General features: G+C 54.9%; 1 protein-coding gene across 1 annotated transcript; it reads left to right on the top strand.

Moving 5' to 3' along the window:
- The first annotated feature begins 6,403 nt into the window (after positions 1 to 6,403).
- OLIG2 (oligodendrocyte transcription factor 2) lies at positions 6,404 to 7,442 on the top strand. The gene has a single exon (XM_045863589.2). The coding sequence runs from the start codon at positions 6,471 to 6,473 to the stop codon at positions 7,440 to 7,442; it is 972 nt and encodes a 323-aa protein (XP_045719545.1). The 5' UTR covers positions 6,404 to 6,470.
- Positions 7,443 to 23,193: the final 15,751 nt, after the last annotated feature.

Here is a 23,193-nt window from a genome sequence, read left to right as displayed (position 1 = left end):
TGTTTGCCTGGGGTCGAGGGAGGGGGTGTCTGCCGCCCCGCCCCCCATAGAGCCAGGAGTGAGCCGCACGGTCCTCATCCGGCAGTTTTGAACCTGGTTTACTGAGGGGGGAAACTTGCACCTCTGACGCTATTGTTCTCGTAATCTTCTGTGGTGTAAACTCCACTCAAACTCTTCGGGTCACTGTCTTATCTGTGGCCCTGACTTCGGTTTATTGAGCTCTCTGGGACCGGTCCCTGCTCCGGGCCCCAGAGATGCAAAGCAAGTTCCGCACCGTGAAGACCCTCCAGAGGCTCCCCACCGGGGAGGGAGCCAGACCCTCGCCCCGGAGCGGGGTGAACCCTGATGGGGGTGGGGAGAGCTCTGGGTGCCACAGGGGCCCGAGGAGGGGGTCAGGGGGGCCTTTCCAGGCAGGCCCCGGACAGGTCAGTAGGAGGCGTGGACGGGTGGGAGGAAGGGCGCGAGGGGTAGAGGAGCACGTGGGCGAAGGTGGGGGAAAGAGCAGAGCCGCCGGGTGCTCCGGGTCCCGCGAAAGGCAGAGAGGGCGCGGGAGACCCGGGAGAAGCCGGCAGGGATCAGGCCAGGGCTGGATCCTGAGGCCGACGGGGAAGGGTCACACCGCTCCATTTTCCCGACTCCGCAAGCCAGGTCATGGACCCGTGCTCGGCGCTGAGCAACAGGCCCTCGGAGCCGAGACGCTCGGCGCCCTCCACGCGTGCCGCTGTCCCGGCTCTGCCCCGGGGTCCTTGCGCAGTGCGGGGAGCGCACGCACGTCCTGCCTCCGGAGGTCGGCGGCGCCTTGTTGTCACCTGTAGCCTGGAAGACTCTCTCCGGCGCTTCCTCTTACCCAGGGTCTTAGCCCCAGACTGGATCGGGGGTTTCTCGTCCCTTCTGTCCACATCACCCTATACCTGAGGGCAACGCACCTCACCTCAGAGCCAGCTACCCGACCAGGGACACCCTCATCCGTGCTCCCCAACCTGTTCACTCCGATCCTCCACCCTCCGATTCATCTGCACGCTGGGGCGAGGGGGGAGGGGTGGTGAGAAAGGGGAGGCGCCTAGAGTCTTTCCGACAGGGAGAGGGAGCGGATGGGAAAGGTAGGACTAAGGCATCCAGCCCCTGCCCTGACTTCTAGTCTTCAATATCTTCATCTGTAAAATGGGAACAACGGTGCCCCAACCGCCGAAGGGCTGTTGCACAATTTGGATGAGAGAACTGTGAGATGAGATCTATAAAGTTGGTTTCCAATCGCCCCTCAGTCCTCTCCCAACTTCGTTCCATGGTGAATTTGGGGGTCGAGGTTGACCTCAGTAGCATTGATCCTTCCGGGCGGTCTTGCTAGCTCAATGGAGGTGGGTGATTCTGAGGGCAGAACTGACGAGGGAGAATGGGCTATTAGTTTTGGGGTTTCTTTGGGGGCTTTTTTGTCATTTCCCTCTTGGCTTTCCCAGCGCAGCACCCCTCCTCCCAAGCACCTGGGCATTCCTTCCAGATTCTGCCCAGGCTGAGCCTCTGCTGACAGGTTGGGGCCCCTCCATTCTCCGCGCCTCGCACTCCAACAACTTGAGTATTGACAGACTAGAGAAACTGCAAAGGGACGATGTCATTCGACTTTCCCCCGTTCCTCCGAATCTTGCAGCAGACACACCCTTAGAGGTCACAGTATCTTCTAGAAACCTTCATTTTAGGAATGAGAATCTGAGGCCGAAAGCAGCCAACCCAAGACGGCAGCTCAGTCTCTGATGCCTGGACCTGCTCTTCTGCGCCCAGGACCTTGAACAAATGTCCACACATCTCCCGAGAGTCAGTTTCCCAGTCCGCAAAATGGGACTAAATAAAGTAGGCAAATGACCCTCCTAGGGCCAGTGAGAGATTAAAAGAGATGAAGTCTGTCAAGACCCACTAAGAGTCTGGCACAGCTTAACTCCCTTTAAGGTGGTTTTTAGATGGAAGTCACTACCCTTGTCATTCATTCTAAAAGCTCCCATATTCTGGCAGTCCAGATTACAGACCTCATGATTTACTGTGAACATGGAATATTACATGTGTTTTACCAGTCACGTTTCACATCAGTCCATGTGCACGTCTGCAGGCCTGTGCATTCAGAAGTATTTACCAAGCACCCTCCACGTGTCAGGCCCTGTGCTCAGCGCTGGGTCCCAGACGGGGATGACCCTGGACCTCTCTGGGAGCTGAGTCTTACAAGGAAGACAGATACTGTTTGTTTGCAGAGCTCTCCCGAGGGGTCTTATTGCTCTCCTTTGGGCGCCAAACACTGCCATTCCGCATCCCTTCTGGTTTCCGGACCTGAAGCGATTGCTGAAATGCTCCTTCCTTTCCTTTCCTTTCCTTTCCTTTCCTTTCCTTTCCTTTCCTTTCCTTTCCTTTCCTTTCCTTTCCAGTGCCCTCAGCCTCGCCTCCTACCGTCAGCCCTGGCTCGCCCTGAGCAAGGACGCTGCTCTCCTTGGCAGTGTGGCCGAGCCGCTGCCTGAATGTGTGCAGGAACTTGGGGAAGGGCAAGGCGAGAACGCAGAAGAACGGCCCGGGAGGAACCCGGGAAGCAGTGGGAGGTCTGAGCCCTCGGAGCCCCGCTCGAGCCCAGCCCGCCCCGGCCGATTTGGCACAAGCTCCCCCCGGGCCGCCAGGAGACTGAGCAAAGGCCGCCCCGACGCGCACCCGGCCTTTTGTGGGAGGGAAACACAAAGGAGAGGGAAAAACACGTCTTCCGTTTTGCCGGAGGAGGCCGACAGTTTCTGGACGCATGGGCCAGCCAGGAACTCGCGGAGCCGGGCCATTTAGCCTCGGCAAGTGAGCACTCAGTTTCGCGGGCAGGGGCTGCGGCGTTGTCCGGGACCCGCCCAGGACGTGCAGACCAGGCGCCGGGCTCAAGACCAGAGCAAATGCCAGGACGCCTCCAGGACGCACGAGGACGTGCGCCAACGGCCCGGCTCGTTTTCGATGATTCCTGGAGGGGGTAGGAGGACTCAGAGACCCAGAGAGATGAGTCCAGCCACTGATTTGCCCTGGGCTCAAAGAGCCCAGGGGAGACACAGACTGCCCCTACCTCGCGAGCACGTTTCTGGCAACCATAGAATGCTGGGGGGTGCTGCCGGGAGAAGGGGTCTACGGCCTAGAGCTGCCAGCAGGGCGTGGGGAGTGAAGACCGCGAGGTGCCGCTGCACAGCCCAGAACAGCCGCCCCTGCCCTTGGGCAGTGGCACAGGGCTAGGGCCTGCAGCGTCCGTATGGGCCTTCACGCGGGAACCCGGCGAGTAAGCCAGCTCTCCTGCCTCTGGCCTCTGCCCTCCTGGGCTCTAAATACGCGTGGTGCCAGAACGGGCCCCTCAATTTCGCCCGGGCTTCCGACTCCAGCCACTGGAGAAAGCGCGTGAAGAACCCCAGACCGCGCACTCTCGCGGACCGCAGGACGCAGGACAGTTGCCAGTGGCAAGCAACAAAAGAAGGAACCGGGGCTCCAGGACACGTGCCACCCTCTGGACTAACCTCAGTGTCTGCAGCCCGGGAGCGTGCACGGTGCGCCTGCTGGTGTTTATTAGCTACCCCGGCGTGCGCACAAGTCCACGCCTCGGCTGGTGGCCCACAGCTCACATTGCCGCAAATGTCCTCACTGTCTGTGGTCGGAGAGGCTCAAAGGAACCAGCCTCTAATACTCGAGCTCTTCTTGCTCCCCACCCCCGGCTCCCCGAGTTCGACCATGTGACAGATTCTCCTAATTCAGCGGTTATGGGTCATCCTCCATAACCGTTGCTCGACATATCTCCACGCTTCAGTTCTTCATGTTTTAAGTACATATTTAACGGATGGCTGCAGAGCCAACTGGGAAACACGCGGGTTGAAAAATAATGCTCCAGAAAGCACGAGATGGGGGCGAAGGCAATAGCCGGCTAGGTTTTCTATCCTCGTTTTACCCAGACACCGGGAGCAATACCGTGGGCTTATTTTTGTATTTGTTTATTTTGTGCTTTCCCAATTTGAAGGTGAATTACTCTGTTTTTAAAGCCATACATGCAGAGTAAAAGTTCCCCAACAACCACTAAACAGAGGAGGGAGGGCTGGGGTGTGTTTGTGTATGTGCTTGTGCAGATAAAGGGCTAGGGTCCGGGATCTGCAGAACCAGACTTCTGTACCGGAAAGGCATGGATGTAAGGAATCCAGCTCAGGGAACAAGTTAGAGACGCAGGGCTGCCACTACTGTAAGGAATGCAGGCATCTGAACTGTAAAGGGTTAGCAATTTTTTTCTGTAGGCTTGCTGCAGACACAGTCTCTTGATTTTCCCATCCGTAAAATGGGTGGATGCGTCGTATCACTAAACTACCTCAGTTAGCCGCTTCTCTAAAACCAGGTTTAATCCCTGAAGGGCAGGAGTTTCTGGGTGTAGCGACCAAGCTGTGATTGCTACAATGTGTCTGAACACGGCCTTGAGTAGCTGGATCTCACTGCCTGGCCCAAGGCCTGGAGAAGTCTTTGCACAGGACTTAGACTTTCTTTCCCCCCAGACAAACTAGAGTTTCCCTCCTACTCGGTGGCGTGGTGATGACCACAAGAATGATGCTGAAAATACCGTCATCGGTTCCAGAGCTAATAAATGGGGGGGGGGGGCCTCTTAACTTTGGGCTCTAGACTCTGCCCTTCTGTTAGTGTGGTTACTGTGGGGAAGTATCTCGTCCCTGTGTCTACACCATTCTTGACTTTATGAAGAGTTGTGATTTCTTTCAAAACAGCGTTCAGGAGTAGGTCCCCTACTTCCTTCCCCGCCCTCTGCCTCGCAAGGCCCTGCTCCCAGCTGGGGGCGCTACCAGCCGCTACGGCCAGCTCCCGGAGGCGCGCTTAGCTTGAGATAAAGTAGGGGCTTTGTGCTTGGTTCTCGTTTACATTTGGGGTTCAAAATGCCCACGTGTTGATGAAACCCTTGAGACAGGGACAGGCCGCGAGAACCCCAGAGTGAGATGAAAAGCAAAAGAGGAGCCTCCCGTCCCAGCTCCGGAATCGCCAGGGTTCTTCGTGCGCATCCCCAAAAGATCCGATCGCGTTGGGTATCAGGTTAGTTCATGGGCAGAACCCCCCAGCCCACCCCATCCCCCAGCCTGACTCTGTGGTCACCGTATTTTCATAGAAACTTGACAACGCTCCCTCTCTCTCTCCCTCTATCTTAACTGCATTCTATTCTGCCCTCGGTACTTCCCCGGCAAGCCCGCCCTTCTCCTCCCCCTCGCCTCTCACACCCCCTCCGCGGGTTCCTCCTCCGGTCCCTCCCCAAGAATCTCCCGGCCGCCGACGCCCATTGGCTGTGCGCGGGGAGGAGGCGTGTGCGGGCCCGGCGAGTTTCATTGAGCGGAATTAGCCTGGATGACATCAGCTTCCCAGCCCCCCGGGCTGGCCCAGCTCATTGGCGCGGCGGCCCCTCCAGGACCCGCACATTGTTCCCCGCCCCCGCCTCGGCCACCGCCGCCGCGGTCGCCGCCGCCACCGGGCTATAAAAACCGGCCGAGCCCCGAAAGGTGCGGATGCTTATTATAGACCAGCGCGACCTCAGCGCCCGGAGCCCGGTTCTCCGCTGCGGCTTTTGGGAGCGAGCTCCTCTCCTTGCATCCACAGTAAGTGTCCCCGCCCCCCAGCAGCCCCAGTCGATATCCCGGGGACAGACGCCCCTCAACTCGCCTGCGACCCAGGAAGCTCCGTGGGAGAGGGCCCCGATCCCGCCCCTGCCCGCCAGTTCTGCCGGGTGCCGTCGCTGCTGACTCTCCCCACACTCATCGCAGCATCCCCTTCGCCCAAATGCGAGAAGTCGGGGCGACCACAGTTCCTTCTGGCCAAGTCCCGGTCCGCTGGCAAGCTCCCCGCGGCCCCCCGGACGCAGCGCATGTTATCTAGGCTCGCCGGCGCTGGGTGCCTGTGTGTGTTTGTTGCGCGGTGCCGGTGGAGATAAGGTCGAGGCGTTGGACAAACCAAATAAAGACTTCTTTCTTTAGAGCTCCACCATCCCAAAGAAAAAAATCCTCCCTTAACCATTCCAGCCCTGGGGACTGAGCCTCCCCGTTCCTAATTGAAGGCATAAAGCCTCCTAAATGCCGCCCTCACTGAGGGCCATCCAATGCTCCCTGGAATAAAACAACCTGTGGATGAGAGCGGACGAAGTGGTGGGAGCGCGAGAGAGGGACTACTTGGTGCGCACCTGCGTGCCGCGGGAAGGCAGGCCAGACACAGCGAGGCGGACACGGAGCGCCCGGCCACCCGCGCCTGGAGCGCGCGCTGCGGTGCAGGCGGGAGCAGCTTCTCGCTCTTTCTGAGTGCCTCACGCTCGATCTCTCTCTCTCTCTCTCTCTCTCTCTCTCTCTCTCTCTCTCTCTCTCTCCTGTTTCTTCTCTTCGCAGGAGGCGTGCGTAAAGCTCCGAGGGCCCAGGGAGAGAGGGAGGACTCTGCGAAAGCTGCGACTATCCCTCGGGGCCATGGACTCGGACGCCAGCCTGGTGTCCAGTCGTCCGTCGTCGCCAGAGCCCGATGACCTTTTTCTGCCCGCCCGGAGCAAAGGCAGCGGCGGCAGCGGCTTCACGGGAGGCACAGTGTCCTCGTCCACGCCGAGCGACTGCCCGCCAGAGCTGAGCGCAGAGCTGCGCGGCGCCATGGGCGCGGCGGGCGCGCACCCCGGGGACAAGCTGGGCGGCGGCGGTTTCAAGTCATCCTCGTCCAGCACGTCGTCGTCCACTTCGTCGGCGGCCGCCTCGTCCACCAAGAAGGACAAGAAGCAGATGACAGAGCCCGAGCTGCAGCAGCTACGCCTCAAGATCAACAGCCGCGAGCGCAAGCGCATGCACGACCTCAACATCGCCATGGACGGGCTGCGCGAGGTCATGCCGTACGCGCACGGCCCGTCGGTGCGCAAGCTCTCCAAGATCGCCACGCTGCTGCTGGCGCGCAACTACATCCTCATGCTCACCAACTCGTTGGAGGAGATGAAGCGACTGGTGAGCGAGATCTACGGCGGCCACCACGCGGGCTTCCACCCGTCAGCCTGCGGCGGCCTGGCGCACTCGGCGCCCCTGCCCGCCGCCACGGCGCACCCCGCGGCCGCCGCGCACGCCGCGCACCACCCGGCGGTTCACCACCCCATCCTGCCTCCCGCCGCCGCGGCCGCCGCCGCCGCCGCCGCCGCCGCCGCCGTGTCCAGCGCCTCCCTGCCCGGCTCCGGGTTGTCGTCGGTCGGCTCCATCCGGCCCCCGCACGGCCTGCTCAAGTCCCCGGCGGCCGCGGCGGCGGCCCCGCTGGGGGGCGGGGGCGGGGGCAGCGGGGGCAGCGGCGGCTTCCAGCACTGGGGCGGCATGCCCTGCCCCTGCAGCATGTGCCAGGTGCCGCCGCCGCACCACCACGTGTCGGCCATGGGCGCCGGCAGCCTGCCGCGCCTCACCTCCGACGCCAAGTGAGCTGGCCCGCGCCGGCGCGATCTGGCGAGCGGAGGGCCCCGGAGGCTGCGGGGAAGCAAGGACTGGCCGGCGCCGGGGGGTGGGGGGGCCCCCGCGGGAGCTCAGCTCCGAGGAGCGCAGGACCTTGGGCTGGGGGTGGGGGTGGGGGCGTTGGTGAGGACGCCCGCACTGGGGAAGCGGAGCAATGGGGGGGGGGGCGCACTGAACAGTGGGGAGTGAGAGGGGCGTTCGCTCTGGGACCTGGTTCAGCCCTCTCTGGCTTTAAATAGCGCTGCTCCGATAGACACCGTGTTGTAAGAAGGCACTGCTAGGTGCATGCCTCCCTCGACGTCCCCCCGCCCCCCCCCCTCCATTTTCCAAGAAAGAGTGGATTCTTAAAACGGTGGTTTCCTCACTCGGCCCGACCAGCACTTCGTTACACGGGGGAGGGAGGGGGGGGAGGGAGGGAGGGAGGACACCGTGGGCGACTGTCCCTCCTTCCTCCTTTCTCGCCGGGTGGAGACTCGCGGGGAGCTGAGCTCCACGAGCGGCCGTTGGGCCTCGGCCTCCGGGGTCATCCCTGGCCCAGGGCCAGGGGCCACGGGTTAGTTGGAAGCTGGCGTTCGGTACCAGAAGCACTTACGGTCGCGTCCAATCTGGGTAAAGCCCGTTCCTCCCTGTCGCTCCTCTTGGTTTGGGGGGTTTGGGGTCTTCTAATAAATGTATGTTCCTTTTTCAACAGTGCGAGCAAGCTTTATAGAAGGTCAGAATAGAACCACTTGTGGATTGGAAGAATCTAAAACTGTCGACTTTGGGGGCGGGTGTGTTTTTGTTTTTTGTTTTGTTCTTAGTTATTTTAAAATAGACTCTCCCTCCTTCCCGTTCTTTCCGTCTCTAAGCACAAAGTGATTTGGTTTATTACCTGATTGGGGGCAGTCATTCTGATACCTGAGGGTTTGACAGAACTCAAAGGCATGTGCTGTGAATATAGTTTGGGTTATTTGGGAGTTCTGTTGGCTTTTTAAATGTTTTCTTTCTCGGATGTGTAAATATATGATCAATAATGAGGTAAGTGCGTGCTGCTAAGCTGTTTGCTCACGTGACTGCGAGCCCCTCCGGAGTCGAAGCCGGGTTCCCTCTCTATTGGTTTCTTTTTGCCACGTTTAACACAAATGACAAACTTTTCCAAGTGCTTCCTGCGTCCTCGCAAACCGGCTCGGCGCTCCCAGCGTGGCAATATGGGCTTCACGGCGTCTGCCACATAACATCCCTCCTCTGACCGCCGTCCCTTGCAGAGAGTGTATCATCTGTTTTATTTTTGTAAAAAGAAAAAAAAAGTGCTAAATAATATTTATTACTTGTTTGGTTGCAAAAAACGAAATAAATGATCGAGTGTTGAGATTTTAAATAAAATGTAAAGGAAGTTGGGTGTTTTCCAACCGTGTGGGTGGGAGGAGGTGCGGGGAGCCTCCCAGGGAAGGGGGTGCAGGACTTTCCCGTGGAGCCGGATCTGGGGACCATTCCGTTGGTTTCACCCTAGAGAAAGATGAGGGATGTGTTTGACTCTTCTCCCGTCAACCCCCCACCCCAACGAACACACTTACGTTCTCTTTCAAACGTGGTCTGTGCACCTCTTCGGGTGTTTCTCACAGCTCTCGTTATTTTGATTTTCCGACGCCTAATCCGGAACTCTCTTTCCCTCTGGTTGAGGACTGAGTTAGTTGAAAGTGAAAATTTCCCTCCCTGTGCACGGAGTTTGGGACCAAGGGGGCGAGGGCCATGCCTTGCGCTGGGGGTCCCGGAGCTCAGGCCTCCACTCCTACCGGGATATTTTTTTCCTTTGGGCTCAGAGGCAGCCGCCCATCCCCATCCCGCTCGGGTGGCATCCTTAGGCTTCAGCTGCGGACCGACCACTTGGGGCCCCCCGGCCCGCGGCGCTGGTGCGCTCCGGACAAGAGCGCCGCGGGAGTGTCGGGCCCGGGATCCGCTAACCCTTCTCTGCCTTCCGCGCGCTGTGCACGACCCTCCCCGGGCGCCCACGCCGGCCTTGAACTGCAAAGTGTTAGGTGCTGGGAACCGCCAGCCTGGAGCGAGATTCTTCCTGAACCACGCTCCGGCCTCCGTGCCCTCCCCCTCCCTCCGACCCGGTTCACCTTTCTTCTCGCGGTCACTGGGTTCCTCGCAATCCAAAGCTGCAAAGCACATTTAGGACTTGGGTAAAAAAAAAAAAAGAGAGAGAGAGATTCTCGGTAAAAATAGAAAAGCTTCGGCCTTTCTGGTCAAGGAGGACAGACCATGTTGCAGTCCCTCGGCCTGCGGGGCTTAAGGGAGACCCGCTCCCTTGAAAGCGACTTGTACGGGCGCAGGGGACAGTTCCCCAGCCGTGATGACTCTTGCCTACAACGTCTTTGGTGGCCACTGGTGGACAGTCCCCATACCTGGGACACCTGGGGGTGGAGAAGGTTTCCCTAGTCCTAACCTCATTTTTTGAGGCCCCTGATCCCGGCCCAGGCGGATTCTCCCTGCACAGGACTGAGGGTGGCTCCATCCCCCAGCTCGGGGTCCGATGTTTCTGGGTGCCCAGCAGGTGTGTCAGGCTGCGGGCCAGAACAGCAGGTGCCTGGAGTTCGAGTACAGTAGGCCTCCTTTCACTCTGCTTTTCACCGAAGGCCGAAAGCCGGGAGAAGGCTGAGCTGCTGGGGGAGAGGAAGGAAGGGGACAGGGCCCGGGGGCTCCCCACATGAATCCGAGAGGAGGGTAAGGCAGGATCTACTAGTTTTTATTTTGAAATCCCATTTGAAATGAAATTTGTTAAGAATTCAGAACTCAGTCGGGTTCCAGTGGCAGACACATACAGAAGGACTGGAAGAGGCTAGAACTTGGGGTGGGAGCTCAGAACCCAGGGAACAGGGTTGGGGGCTCGGTGGCAGTAGCGACTTCCTTCACCCACTGTAAGCCTAGGCGATCCACACACCGGCTCCTGGTGTGCGTGGTGTATGCAGAGAGGGCATAAAAGGAAAGGAGATAAATCAAGCCTTCCCCTCCCCACCCCCCTCACACCCAAGCTGGACACCAGAGTCCAGCCGCCAGCCAGACTAGACCTGGGCCTCCAAGGAAGGAGGAGCTGGATCTAGCCAGGATTCCAGACCTTCCCGGAGTCACCCGCCTAAACTGCGGGCCCAGCCAGGGATCTCGGCCACCAAGTGTGAGAGAGGAGCATCCTCGGCCATTGCTGGAGGCGCACACGGACATACAAGAGCATGCACAACAGTCCAGGGCCAGTGGCTCCTAGTGGGAGGGTGGCCCTGGACTGGCGGGGCAGGGGGTGGGGGGGGGCACTCAGGACTGCCGCTGGGCTTCGGAGTAGAGCAGGAGAAGATGTTATGCAAACTCTCAAACTTCCCAGGGTCCTTAATTGGGGGCAGGTAGAGTAACAGTCCAGGCCTGGCCCGGTCTGCAGGGCACTGTCAGGGCGGATCCCCTCTCTGGGAGCATCAGTTCAGAGGTTCTCTCCTGCACTGAACCACATCTCAGCTTCCCCACCTGCCACGTGGCCCCTGGTTTCGAGCTGCAGAGCCAGGGACTTCTGCACCAGACCCCAAGGTCTCTGAGATTCTCCCCAACCCCCCTTCCCCCCAAGAGCTCAGCTTGAGGTTAAGGGACAGAGCCTCCTCCACAGCCTCTGTGCTCCAGAGCCCTGTCCTCCCTGCTCACTCCCTTACTGGGCAAGAATCACAGAGAAATGATGATTCCCTGGGCACAGTGTTGGAGGACAGCCAGAACTCCTTGGGTGCTGCCCGATGCCTCTGGCATCCATAGAGTGGAAACTCCACATTTCTGGGACAGTGAGACCAGGGACCAAGCAAACCCTCGGACCTAATGTACATCTCAGTCTGGAAAGGTGTTGCTGAGACCCAAGGTGTCACTCCCAATGAGGATGGCTATAGGAAGACCTAAGCAACAGGGACACACATGGCATGTAGGACCTGTCCTTCTCATTCCCAGACTGGAACCAAGGAAGAGCTCTAGGGCCAGTGCATTGGATTTTAAAGCCCCCTAGACATTCTAAGTGCTGGAGAATTGTCTGTCTGCTTCCCTTTAAGGCAGAAAGGACCTAACAATCGACCTGAACTCCCTCTATTAAGTAAACACCTTCGTGCCCCCTAGAAGTTCATCTAAAGCAAAGGATCCTTTATACAAGCCCCATGTCTTATTTCAAGTCCCTCTTTTAGTACAGACTTTGGGCCAAGTTCCCGGTCCCCACACAGGTGCCTCACAGTACCAGGAGGGATTATGTGGGGGGGGGGGGGAGCGGAATTTTTGACAGGGGCCCTACACCAAAGGTCTCAAGCCCCTTGGCTGGTGACAAGCCCCCTCAGTCATTGTCTCTGCAAACCCATAAGGGAGGCCAGAATCAGGCCGGATGGTTCTTAGGATAAGTGGTTGCTGCACTGAATCTCACCCTGGCTGGGGAGAAGGACCCGATTAACAGCAAGAGTCAGCATGCCTCTCCTTGGTTTGGAGGCTGGAGGCAGCCCATAGCCTAGATCCCTGGGGCCCCCTGACAGAGTGAAGGGCCACTCTAGGCAGGACAGAGATGGGGACCTAAGGACTGGGGTGTGGGGAGCTGGAGCTCTGAGGATTCCTAGAACTCACATCCCTATTCCCCATCTCTCTCTTCAGGGGCAGCGTCACTGCTATAGGCCTGGGAGGTCGGCCCAGGTTAATGGGAGGACGGGGGCTCTGCAATGAGGAGCATGTGCGGCTTATCTGGGAGCAAGGAGACAGCGGGGAGGCATCCCTGGGGAGCTGAGGATACTAATAATAAGCCGAGGAGGCGCCAAGTATTCTAGGCTCCTTGGTATAGAGCCCGGCGCTGAGAGCTTTGGTGTGTTAATTCATTCAGTTCTCACGTAGCCCTTTGAGGATGGTGCTATTATTATTACATTTAACAGGCGAGGACACTGAGGCACAGAGAGGGTAAGTGAATGGCCCAGGGGCATAGATAGCTAGTAAATGCAGGTGGCAAAGTTGTAATTCGAGCACACCTCTACGATGTCCTCCCACCCGTACCCAGGCCCTCCCCCGCATCGATGCCCCAGACTGTCTCAGCGCCGCCTGGAAAATCTTCCGAGCTCCTGCCCGCCCCTCTCCCCGCCCCAGCCCCCTTAGGTGACGCTCCTAGTGCTCCCTCTTTATGCCTGGACCCATCTGTCCCCGATGCCCCCATCTGGGCGGCGGCCGATGCCGAAAGGCTTTGTAATTAGCGGGCTGGGGTGGGCGCGCGGGCGGAGGAAGGGCCAGGGCAGGTGAGCTGAGGCGGCCCCTATATTAGGGCAGCCCGCGGCGTCGACAGTGACTGTGCTTCGCGCCCAGACAGCTGCCGAAGCCCTGGCCCCGTTGTGCAGTCCACACCCCGTGCGGTTATTCGGAAAGGAGTCGCAAACTGAAATGCCTGCAGGGGCCAGGCTGACACCTGCGCGGTCCAGCTGCAGGACGACCCGAGGAAGCGGCCGGCGCGGCGGGGGGGCTGGGGGTGCGCGCCCCCCTCACGGGGGACTTCGGGGCCCACTTTGCCGCACGCCGAGAACCCCAGGGACAAGCACGTGGGCCGAATTGGCCCGCGGGCTCCCCGTTTGTAACCCCTGGACGTGGCGCGGTTAACCAGGACGGCCCAGCTGGGCGCTGGCTTTGCAGGGGCGTCTTTACTTGGGGTCCTCCGGCCGCCACGTCGCGGCTGGGCGACCTCGCGCCGAACCGTGCGCCCGCGGCCCCTTTGCCTCTTGCTTCCCCGATCTCTCGTAGGCAAAATGGGTAGGCACGGCCGGACGGCGGGGTCCCCGCGGGGCGCGCACCCCTGGCTTCGGCAGGCGCGTCCCGCTCACCGGCTGCCCCAGCGCGGCCCACACCGCGTTTGAAGTAACTGCTTTGGACCGCGTGCGGCTTTCGTTTGGGAGCTTTTTTCCCCAGGGGGCCGCACCGCCTCTGAGTCCACTGGTCGTGGGAGGAGTTGGGGTCCCCCGAGGGGGAGGCACGCAGATCCGGCCCGAAGCGCCTAAGTTCGCGCGGGGCCCAAGCAGCGTCGAGAGGGGAGCCCCCGGGCCCACCGACACCGGCGGGGCGCAGGCACCCGCATCCGTGCACCGGAGTCCGCGCGCGCAGGCTCATGCGCTCGAGTTCGCTCTCACCGGGCGTCATAGAGCCTCGAGCCTGGAACTCAGGGGCTGGAAGCCCTCGGGCCCTGCTGAGCTCTGGATGCTGGGTGAACCCGATCCTTGGGCAGGGGTAACTGTGTTTACCTCTTCCCTCCGCCACTGACCTGAGAACTGAAGTTTGTCCCTGCTTCTCGGTGCTTCTAGGTGCTTCTAGGTCTCCTAGGACCAGCCCGCCTCCCTTCCCTCCAAGCCCAGCCGGGCCGTCTGAGTCCTGGGCTCTCAAGGCCCAAGTCCTGGAGCCCAGGGTAAGGGCCAAGCAGAAATCCGCCCAGGGCCCACAAGCAGGACCTTGAGCAATTCACTCATCCTCAAATCTGCTTGGTAGTGGAAGCCGTCTTGCAGAGCAGGGCTGGAGTGGCCTCTCAGAAGCTGTGTGGGTGCTCTCTGAGCGAGTGTCCTCCTCTGAGTCAGGTTGTGTGATCACCAAAGCTCCGTGGCAGATCAGGGTCTAACTCAGATACCAGAGCCCTCTGGGTCCCCTGGTCCACCTCCCAGGGAGAGGTTCTGGAAACCTCTGGCCCACAGGGACTGTGTCATGGGTGAAAACAACTCCTTTTGGTGTTCTGTGTGTGTGCCAATGGAATTTATAGCCTCTGCTTTGGTGGCATGTAGACAATTCTGGAAAAGTCTACCATCCTTGACCATGAGGCTCCCCCGCGGTAGAAACTAGTTTGGAGGCCTTTGTATCTAGATGTGCCTGCTAGATGTGAGCCTCTGAACAATGGGAGTCAATGGGGGAGGCAGGGAAGGAGGAAGTTTCTGGAGTGTGGGGACAGAGACAGGAGTGTAAGCCACCTGGGAGTCATGCACTGATGGGGGACATTGAGACCTGGAGACCAATGGGCATCTTTGTTTTTACCCAGGACATTTGCATTCAGACTTAGGCCCCAACACCACAGTGAGCCAGGTTACAAGACTTCCCAGAGCCTCTGCCTCTTCTTATATAAATAGAATAATGAATAATAGTCCCTGACAATTGTGTCACCTCCTGCCTGGCCCCAGCTGTGAATGGAGGCCCTGCGCCCCAGGGCCTGGCCAGAGTGTGGCTGCTGCCAGATCTGGACCCTCAAATGTCAGCTTGGTCCCCAAGAAGCAGCCATGAATATGTAGGTCATGGCGGGGTGGGTTGAGCACCATGGAGACCATGGTTGAGTAACTGGGTATGTGGTAGTATGCTACCATGGCCGGGATCCACCGGCTGTGTGACTTTGGACATGAAGGAGATGTGGGCTTTCTGAACCTTAGTTTCCTTATCTGCAAAATGGGCATGATGCTGGTACCATTTTCATGGGCATCAGGCTTGAAAGGGAGAACCTGGGCCTGGGCCTGGCACACAGGGCATGCCCAGGGAGGCGGAAGTGTGCCTGGCTGCCAGGGTGTCATCTGATTGAACCTTCTGGAAGGTCTTCAGAGGTAAGATCCCTGTTCATCTTGGTCACGTGATCTGCCCTACAGCATGGGACGAGGGTTGGCGCTGTATGCCTCGGAGGCCTAGAGTATCTCTGAGCTCTGTATAGAGTCCAGTCTTACACCCCCCAATGCAGGGCAAGGCCCCCATTCTCACCTTCAAATGCCCCAGCGGGCCTGGTACAGGACCTGGCGCTCAGTTGGTCCTCACTGAATAGTCTTTGCGTTGCATAGTGGAGAAGGACCTACACTCCCCAGGGAAACCAAAATCGGTTTCTTTCAAGGGCAGAAACCAGGATCAGAGAGGAATTAATTGAAGGAAAGGTTGCCTGTGAAGCCAAGGCCCCAGCCTCACAGTCTGTCCCTTCCCTCCTCTCCCTCAGAGCCAAGCCGGCTGGTCCCTCTGTCTGTACCCAGTGGGGGGTGGGGAGGGGAGAGATCAGCTGGCAGGCTGAGGATGCTTCCTGTTCTAGAATCCCAACCAGGAGCCACAGGGAGAACAGTGGTGGGGCCTTTTGGGAGTTGGGCTGGGGGCTCCCCATCACCCCAACTCTGAATTCACTCAGTTGTTCAGAACAGTGCAGCTAATGAAGACACCAGGGTGCTGGTGGCTCAGCCGGGAGGGGAGGGAGATGACTTAGAGCAGCCCAGGCTCTGGCAAAGGCCTGCAGCAGAAGCACAGAATCGGAGGCTGTTCAACCAAAATCGCTTGGACATCCCCCTCAGTCTGGGGCTGATCCTCTCCTTGCCCTCTCCTTCCTATACTCCCCACCCCCCCACCCCAGGCAGGATTAGGGCTCGGGCCCCACATGCCCACTAGCAGATCTGCTTGTCCTCACGCCCACAGTTTGCTGTTTAACCCACCAGCTTCTTCTCCTCGTCCACCTCTTTCTGTTTGCTTTCATGGAGGTGAAATTCATACACATAAAATTCACCATTTTAAAGTGAACAACTCAGTGGCATTCACAGTGTGGAGCAGCCTCCACCCCGATCTAGTTCCAGAACATTTTTATCACTCTAAAGTAAAACCCCGTACCCATCACGTGGTCACTGGCCTCCCTGCCCCACCCCTCCCCAAGCAACCACAAATCTGCTTTTTGTCTCTGTGGATTGACCTATTCTGCATACTTCATATATGTGTGGACTCATACACTCTGACTTTTTGTGCCTGGTTTCTCCCACTTAGCATGTTTTTGAGGTTCATCCATGCTGTGGCACATGTCAGCTCTTCATTCCTTTTTAAGGCTGAGTGCTATTCCTTTGTATGTATCTATCACATCTTGTTTATCTATTTATCTGTTCATAGTTTCATTCGGTTCCGAGTAATGCCTGAGGTCCTTGCTGCAAGGTATCCCGGTGAAAAGAGGCCTGGGCTAGGAGTTTAATAAGCTAGGTCTCTGAGCAGGCTGGGTGTTCTAAGGCAAGTGGATTGGCCTTTCTGGGCCCCAATCTACTCATCTGTAAAGTGAAAAGTTTGGCGAGGGCCATTTCAGGTTACAGTCACTGTGACTTTTTGCAACTCTAAAGTGCCCCCTGGCACTCGTAGAAAGGATCCCAATGCCTATTCTGCCAGCCACAACCCTGTTGTTAAGGAAGGACCCCATTATAACAACAGGCCCTGGGGCTCGCACAGTGTCCCCCAATGGATCGGACCCCCACCCCTCACGTCTGTACCTTTGGGTCTTAAAGAGGCCAAATCCTAGTGAGAAGCATGGCTGGGGTGGGTAGGGTTTTGTGACTTATTCCCTTCTTGAGTATCCAGCCAGATTCTCAGCAACTGTGATTTAGTCATGAAATGGCCAGCTTGTAGCACGTTCTCATTATGCACGGTTAAAAAGTGGACATTAAGCCAGGTCAAAAGGATCTGACATTAGATGAGTGTACAAATTGATATCCTGACTCTGTTTTCTTGATCTTTCATTCCACACACATTTACCATCCTGTGACCCCATCTCTTGCTTTGGGAAAGGTTGGCAACATACATACAGAAAAACAGATTTAAGAAATATGCCCATTCTTAGCATGTAAGAGCTTTGAGTCCTACCCTGATTGGAGGGGGGTGGTCAGCTGATCCTGTCCAAGTGGAATTGAACTTGGCAGTGGGGGAACTTTAATGCAGGAAAGGTACCATTAGTTCAAGGATGTTTTATATTTCTTTTTGGAATATGGAACCTCAGTAAATTGAGATAATAGTTTCATCTCCTTTCTTTTCAATACTCCAGCCTTACTCTGGCATTTCCAATCCCCTTACTCTGCTCACTTTTCCTTTTCCCCTACACTCAAATTTTTTTATTTATAAGTTCATGGTTTATAGTCTTTGTCAGTGGAATAGAAACTCCATGAGGCAGAGATCTTTATTCATCCTGATCCCTGAAGTAGAATACTGCCCAGTAAAGTACTCAGTAAATATTTGTTGGAATGGAACGAATGCATACAGATGATTTTTGCCACAAAGCCCTTCCCTAACTAGAAAAGAAGAGACATGAAGCTTCACTGGGCTTCCCACAGAAGAAGACACTAGCAAAATCTGATCCTGTAAAGTGCATTGTTGAACTCTGTTTGCCTTCCCCAAAATGCTGTTCTAAAAACAGCGAAGTCTTGGAGGCTGGTCTTAACACTGGTCCTGGGATGGACGTCAAAGAAGGGGTTTTCTGAAATAATATATCAGTTAGGATCAACAAATTTACTAAAGCTGTAACATTCTGCGGACTTACGAAAACTGTTAACATTCTCTACTGTTTCCTTAAGTTCTTTGGGTTCGTTCTGAGCACAAATTAGGATCCAGACCTTGAGGCTTAAGACTGACTCTTAAACAGATTCACAGTTGGACAATTTGTTCTAATCCTTTGGGAGGCAAACTCCTTAGGTTAAAAAAAAAAAAAGACCAATAGTCAATTTGCTGAATCTTTCCGATGGGAGCATATCTAAAAGAGGGAAAGTATATCCTGGCAAATTAGCAGCTCCCACAAACCATCCCCGTCACTGTCACAAGCAGAATGAGAACATGTCGGAGGGGGAGGGAGGGAGGGTGGGGCTGCAACTTTTCAAATCAGACAGCCAGCGTAAACCTTAACATTAAATATCCCAAGGAGAAAAAAAAAACCCTCAGTGGTTGTATTTATCCCGAATGCAAAACTGTCCCCTTTGTTGAGGTCGGCTGAACTAACTCAGCCGGGAGAACAATGTCGAGTCTGCTGGCGGGCCATGTGCTAATGTGCTCATGCATTACAGGCCAGAACAGATGGCTGTGAGAACACTCAGCCGCGCCTGCCTGGGTCAGGACGCAGAGCCCAGTGCTTCCCAGTTCGGCCCAGTTATCAAAACACTGCTTCTCTATGGAGAGATGATGACTGTCGGGGGCAGGGGGGCGGGTCCTGCCCCTCCTGCGCGTCTGTGGGCTTGATATGGGAGCGGAGGTGTAAAGGAATCATTATTGGGGGGTTGGTTGTTTGTACCACGCCACGGAATTGAAAAGTGATTTTCATGCCCTTGAAAGTCAGAAACGGGGAGATACACGTTATAGGGTCCCAGCATGTTAGCTCATGCACCTTGCTCACACTTTCAATTTTTTCATTGTAAATATCCCTCCCCTGCCTTCTGAGGGTCTGTCTTCTTGCTTTCCCCACATCCCAGTGAATCACTGCGGGAGAAAAAGTAGCCCCGCCCCAAAGCAAAACAAAACACAAAGAAAACAAAACCCAGCTTTTTGCAACTGCAAAGTAAGGCTCCCGAGCAATTCCTCTGGAAACATGTAGCTAGGTAGAATGCACCTGGTCTACCCTAACGTCCATCCCTGCTTCTCTGCCATTGAGGAGGAAACCCCCAGTAGCCACCCCCTTCCCTCTTCCCACCCCCTCTTCGAAGCTGAGGTGTGGCCAGGTTGGGCTGGGCCAGCAGCTTGGGTCCTGGGAGAGGGGACAGGAGTGTCAGCTACTGTCTTCATGTTTCCCCACCCACAGAGCTGCCCAGGCAACCCTGCCTATCTGCTCCACTTGCTCCTGTCCCCAGAGCTGGGCACTGGGACTCACTTGGAACAAGGACTCCTGGGATGATAGCAGCAGCTCAGAGATGTCACCCCAGATCCATGCAGAGGCGGAGGGAGCCAGAGAGCCTGCAAACCTCTCTGCTCTGACTCTGAAACAGACAGGAGGCTGCGTATCTCCCTGCCCGCCCCCCCCACACACAGGGCAATTTCAAAGTCTTCAAAGTCCATCTAAGTTTCATGGTGTTCAAGGGGAGCCCTGGGAAGCTGGCATGTACCCCACTGTCTCCCCACTAGCTGTGTGTATGGCTCAGCATTCCTCCTGTTAATGCCATTGTTGGGGTCAGTGGGGTGTCTCCAGAAAGCCCTATAAAATGTCCATTACCTGAGAGGCAATACGCAGGTCAGTCTATAAGGTATCATTGATAGCACCAAGGAGGGTCCTGAGAGCCCTGAACAAGTGAATTCTACCTGGAAGGGGAGTGGAGGAGGTGGGAAGAGAAGGAACATAAGGCTACCAGGGCCAGGGCCATGCGGGTCAGAAGTGGGCTTTGGGGACGGGCATTGAAGCGAGTAATACTTAGGATATAGGCTAGGTATAGCAGTCTAAAATCCATTTTCTAAAGGAAAGAGAATGAATTTCCACATGAGTGGTGAGGAAAAGATAAATTTTAATTTAAAAAGTGTAGATGTGGGGGTGCCTGGGTGGCTCAGTCTGTTAAGCATCTGCCTTCAGCTCAGGTCATGATCCTGGGGTCTGGGGATCGAGCCCCATGTCAGGGTCCCTGCTCAGCGGGGAGCCTGCTTTTCCTTCTCCCTCTGCCTGCCACTCCCCCTGCTCATGCTCTCTCTCTCTCTCTGTCAAATAAATAAATAGAATCTTCAAAAAATTTTTTAAAAATCAAAATCAAAAAAATGTAGATTTTGATAGCCCTTGCAAGTTGGTGGGGCCTTTTACATTTAAATTCATTACCTCATTTAAAATGTACATTATCCACTTCACAGGTGAGCTCCTGTGTTCACACAATATTCAGGGGCAGAGCCCAGAGGTCTGTAAGTGACTCTCTTCACCCCATTAGGGGGACTGGACAAACTCCCATCCCCACAGAGCCATTCATTTGCAAACCAGCATGTTATAAGGACCCTTGTTCATGTCCAGCCTTTGAGAAGCTACCCCCTCCAAACTTGGTGCCTTCTGTACCCCCCTAGGGGAGCCGTGCAGACTCAGCCAGACTCTGAGTCAATAGCCTATTTGGAACTCCTTACAGGACACATCTTTCCTTTCAGCTTACCCACATGGCTTGTCACCCACTGAAAGGAGCCCAGCCCTGAGGCACACCTTTGCTTCTGGTATATTAGAAAGAAAAAGAAAAAGATACCCATAGCCCACATCAGGCACACAGAATCCAGTGAAATCCAATCTCCCCAAACCCAAGATGGTGGAAGTTAGGTGCAGACTCTGAAAATTTTTATTTGTCTGAATCACTGATGACCTAGAACTCTTCTAGTTCTGCCTAATAAAAAACAAAATTTTTTTTTAAGTAATCTCTACTCCCAGCGTGGGGCATGAACTCATGATCCCAAGATCAAGAGTCGCATGCTCTACCAACTGAGTCAGCCAGGTACCCCTGCCTGATAAAAATTTAAAATGTGCTTCTCTCTTTCTTGATTCACACTCTTTGCCCCCTGCCCCCATTCATCCCTTTTTTTTAGATTTACCTTTATAAGTTTTGTTCTGCCTAAAAATTAATTTCCCATCAGCTATTTCCCTATTCTTGAATTTCTAGGTCAGGGCTTTCCTGGTGTATTAAAATGGGTTCTATTGATGGCCCACCACTCCTTTGTGTCCTCTTGGGCAAGTTCCTGTCCTGATGGAACATCCAGACAAGCAATAGGACGGGGCTAGATTCCAGCAGCTCTGTCCAGTAGAACTTACTGCAATGATGGAAATGTTCTATAGCTAGGCTGTCCAGTATGGTAGCCACTAGCTGCATGTGGCCATTGAGCACTCGAAGTATGGCCAGTGTGATCAAGGAAATGAATTTTAAATTTTACTTAATTGTATTTAATTTTAATTCATTTTAATTTAAATAGCCACATTGTGGCTAGTGGCTACTGTACTAGAGAGTCTAGCTCTAGAAAGAGGCCACAGAATGTTCTAGTAGTCAGACTTCACCAGGCACATCAACTCTTCATATTTCCACTGCCCAGACTAATACAATCTGGCCAGGCCCAGAATGTAGACGGTTTCCTCAAAGTCAGAAGAATGTCTTTTACTATAAAACATTATTTGCGTTGATCCTATTAGCAAAGAAGACTACCACTCAGTGCCACTCATGATTATCAGACTCCGGAAGGATCGCAGAGCTGGCAATGTTGGCCAATCTGTTATAGACATTCAAGACAGCCATCTGGCATCACCATGCTTCATCCTTCACCTCCTCCCAAACCCACCCACCACACCCACAACTCTGTTGGTTCTTTCCATCTTCTTCAGAAAACTCATTTCTCTCTTCATTTTTAGCCCTCCACCTAAAACACTAGGGCTAATACCTTATGAGTAGTCAAGAAAAGCACATAATATTTCCTTTGCTGATGCCCTTATTAAGTTGCCCACATTTCTTCCCTCACTCAAATATTTGAAGACTTGAGTTCCAAAGTTTTTTCTTTAGAAGGCATGCCTACCATCAACAAAAACTTTTCCATGGTCTTTGATGACCTTCTGGAAGGTTCTTTAATTTTCCCAAGATCTATTGCTGATAAACACACTGTTCGTGCAGGGAAGACAGACTTCATACAACCTCAACTGGAAAAGTGTTATTGGGTAATAAAATGGTTGACTACTGTCCTCGGGGTTTCTCAATGTCCCACTGCTATACTTTGGCTGGATAATTATTTGTCAGGGGGGGCTGTCTTGTCCATTGCAGAATGTTTATTAGTATCTCTGGCCTCTACTCATTAGATACCAATAGCACCCTACTCCCAGTTGGACAACCAAAAATGCCTCTAGACATTGCCAAATATCCCCTGGGGAGCAAAATTGTCCCCAGTTGCGAGCCCATGCTCTTCTTCCATTTAGCACTCCCATTGTGAGCTCGGATAGCAAAGCAGAGGAGGAAAAAGCCATACAAGACAGGCTTTTGATCTGAACCCTTCACTGAGCTAAACCTCTTTCTTCTTTGGGGTTCTTATTAGTGACAGACTTTGCCCCCGAACTATGAGAAATGAGAAGATTGAAAGATTGGCTTTGCTTAGATATCTCTGGAACACTGTCTAGAATCAAGAAAATGTAAGGAGCTTGATTTGTTTGGTTTCCCACATGAAACTGTTTAAAATTACAAGACGGCCCACAGTGATGTGACTCACCAAGTACACGCTGATTTTGGTGAAACTTCAATGAGAAAAGTTCACATTGATTGGGCTCTAACCATGTGCTCGGCATCTTTCCAGGTGCACTGATTCAAGGACTATTTTTACGCCTATTTTGCTGATGAGGGAACAGAAGCCCAGAGATCATACAGTCAGTGAGATGCAGAGGTGGGATTTAAGGTCCCAGGCTTATTGAGATGATGCTGTTTCCTGCTATACGTGTTTCTGCTAAATTTTCTCTTATGTAGAAAATATTGATTTTTAAGTGGACTTTTCACTTTGGGGTAATTTTGGATTCACAGGAAAGCTGTCATGATAGTGCAGAGAGCTCCGATGTACTTGGACCTTAACATCTTACATTCCCTAGGAGCATTTGGCACAACTAATGCTGTGAAGAAATTAACATTGTTAATACTGATATTAACTGAACCATGGATCTGTTTGGGTTTCATCAGTTTTTCCACTAATGCCCTTTGTCTGTTCCAAAGCGTGGAGGGTATCCAACCCAGGCTACCACACTGCACTTAGTCGATGATTATTTTTACCAGTGTCGACCAAACACTTGCTCAAAGCAGTTATAGGCACTGCTCCCACAGAACGTGTTACACAAAAATTCCACTGTTGTGAAAGGTGGGCGCAGAGAAAGCTAATCACCACTGGATTAATATTTGGTGGAAGGAGATTTATGAGATTAGGGGGGAAATCAGATGAGCAGGGTACACTGGGAGGAAGTATTAAAATCCCTGGGAATGGAAAAGGGCTGACACATCCTAAGGGACACATAATTAAAGCACAGCAG

Source organism: Mirounga angustirostris, unplaced genomic scaffold, assembly GCF_029215605.1.
Source record: "Mirounga angustirostris isolate CCGP_5_RB_7025 unplaced genomic scaffold, mMirAng1.0.hap1 SCAF_1, whole genome shotgun sequence".
NCBI lineage: Eukaryota > Metazoa > Chordata > Mammalia > Carnivora > Phocidae > Mirounga > Mirounga angustirostris.
Note: the sequence above shows the minus strand (reverse complement) of the source record. Positions and strands in the feature narration are given on the sequence as shown.

Excerpts from the sequence above, each read along its gene's own strand:
- OLIG2 (XM_045863589.2), top strand. The coding sequence starts at position 6,471 with ATGGACTCGGACGCCAGCCTGGTGTCCAGTCGTCCGTCGTCGCCAGAG.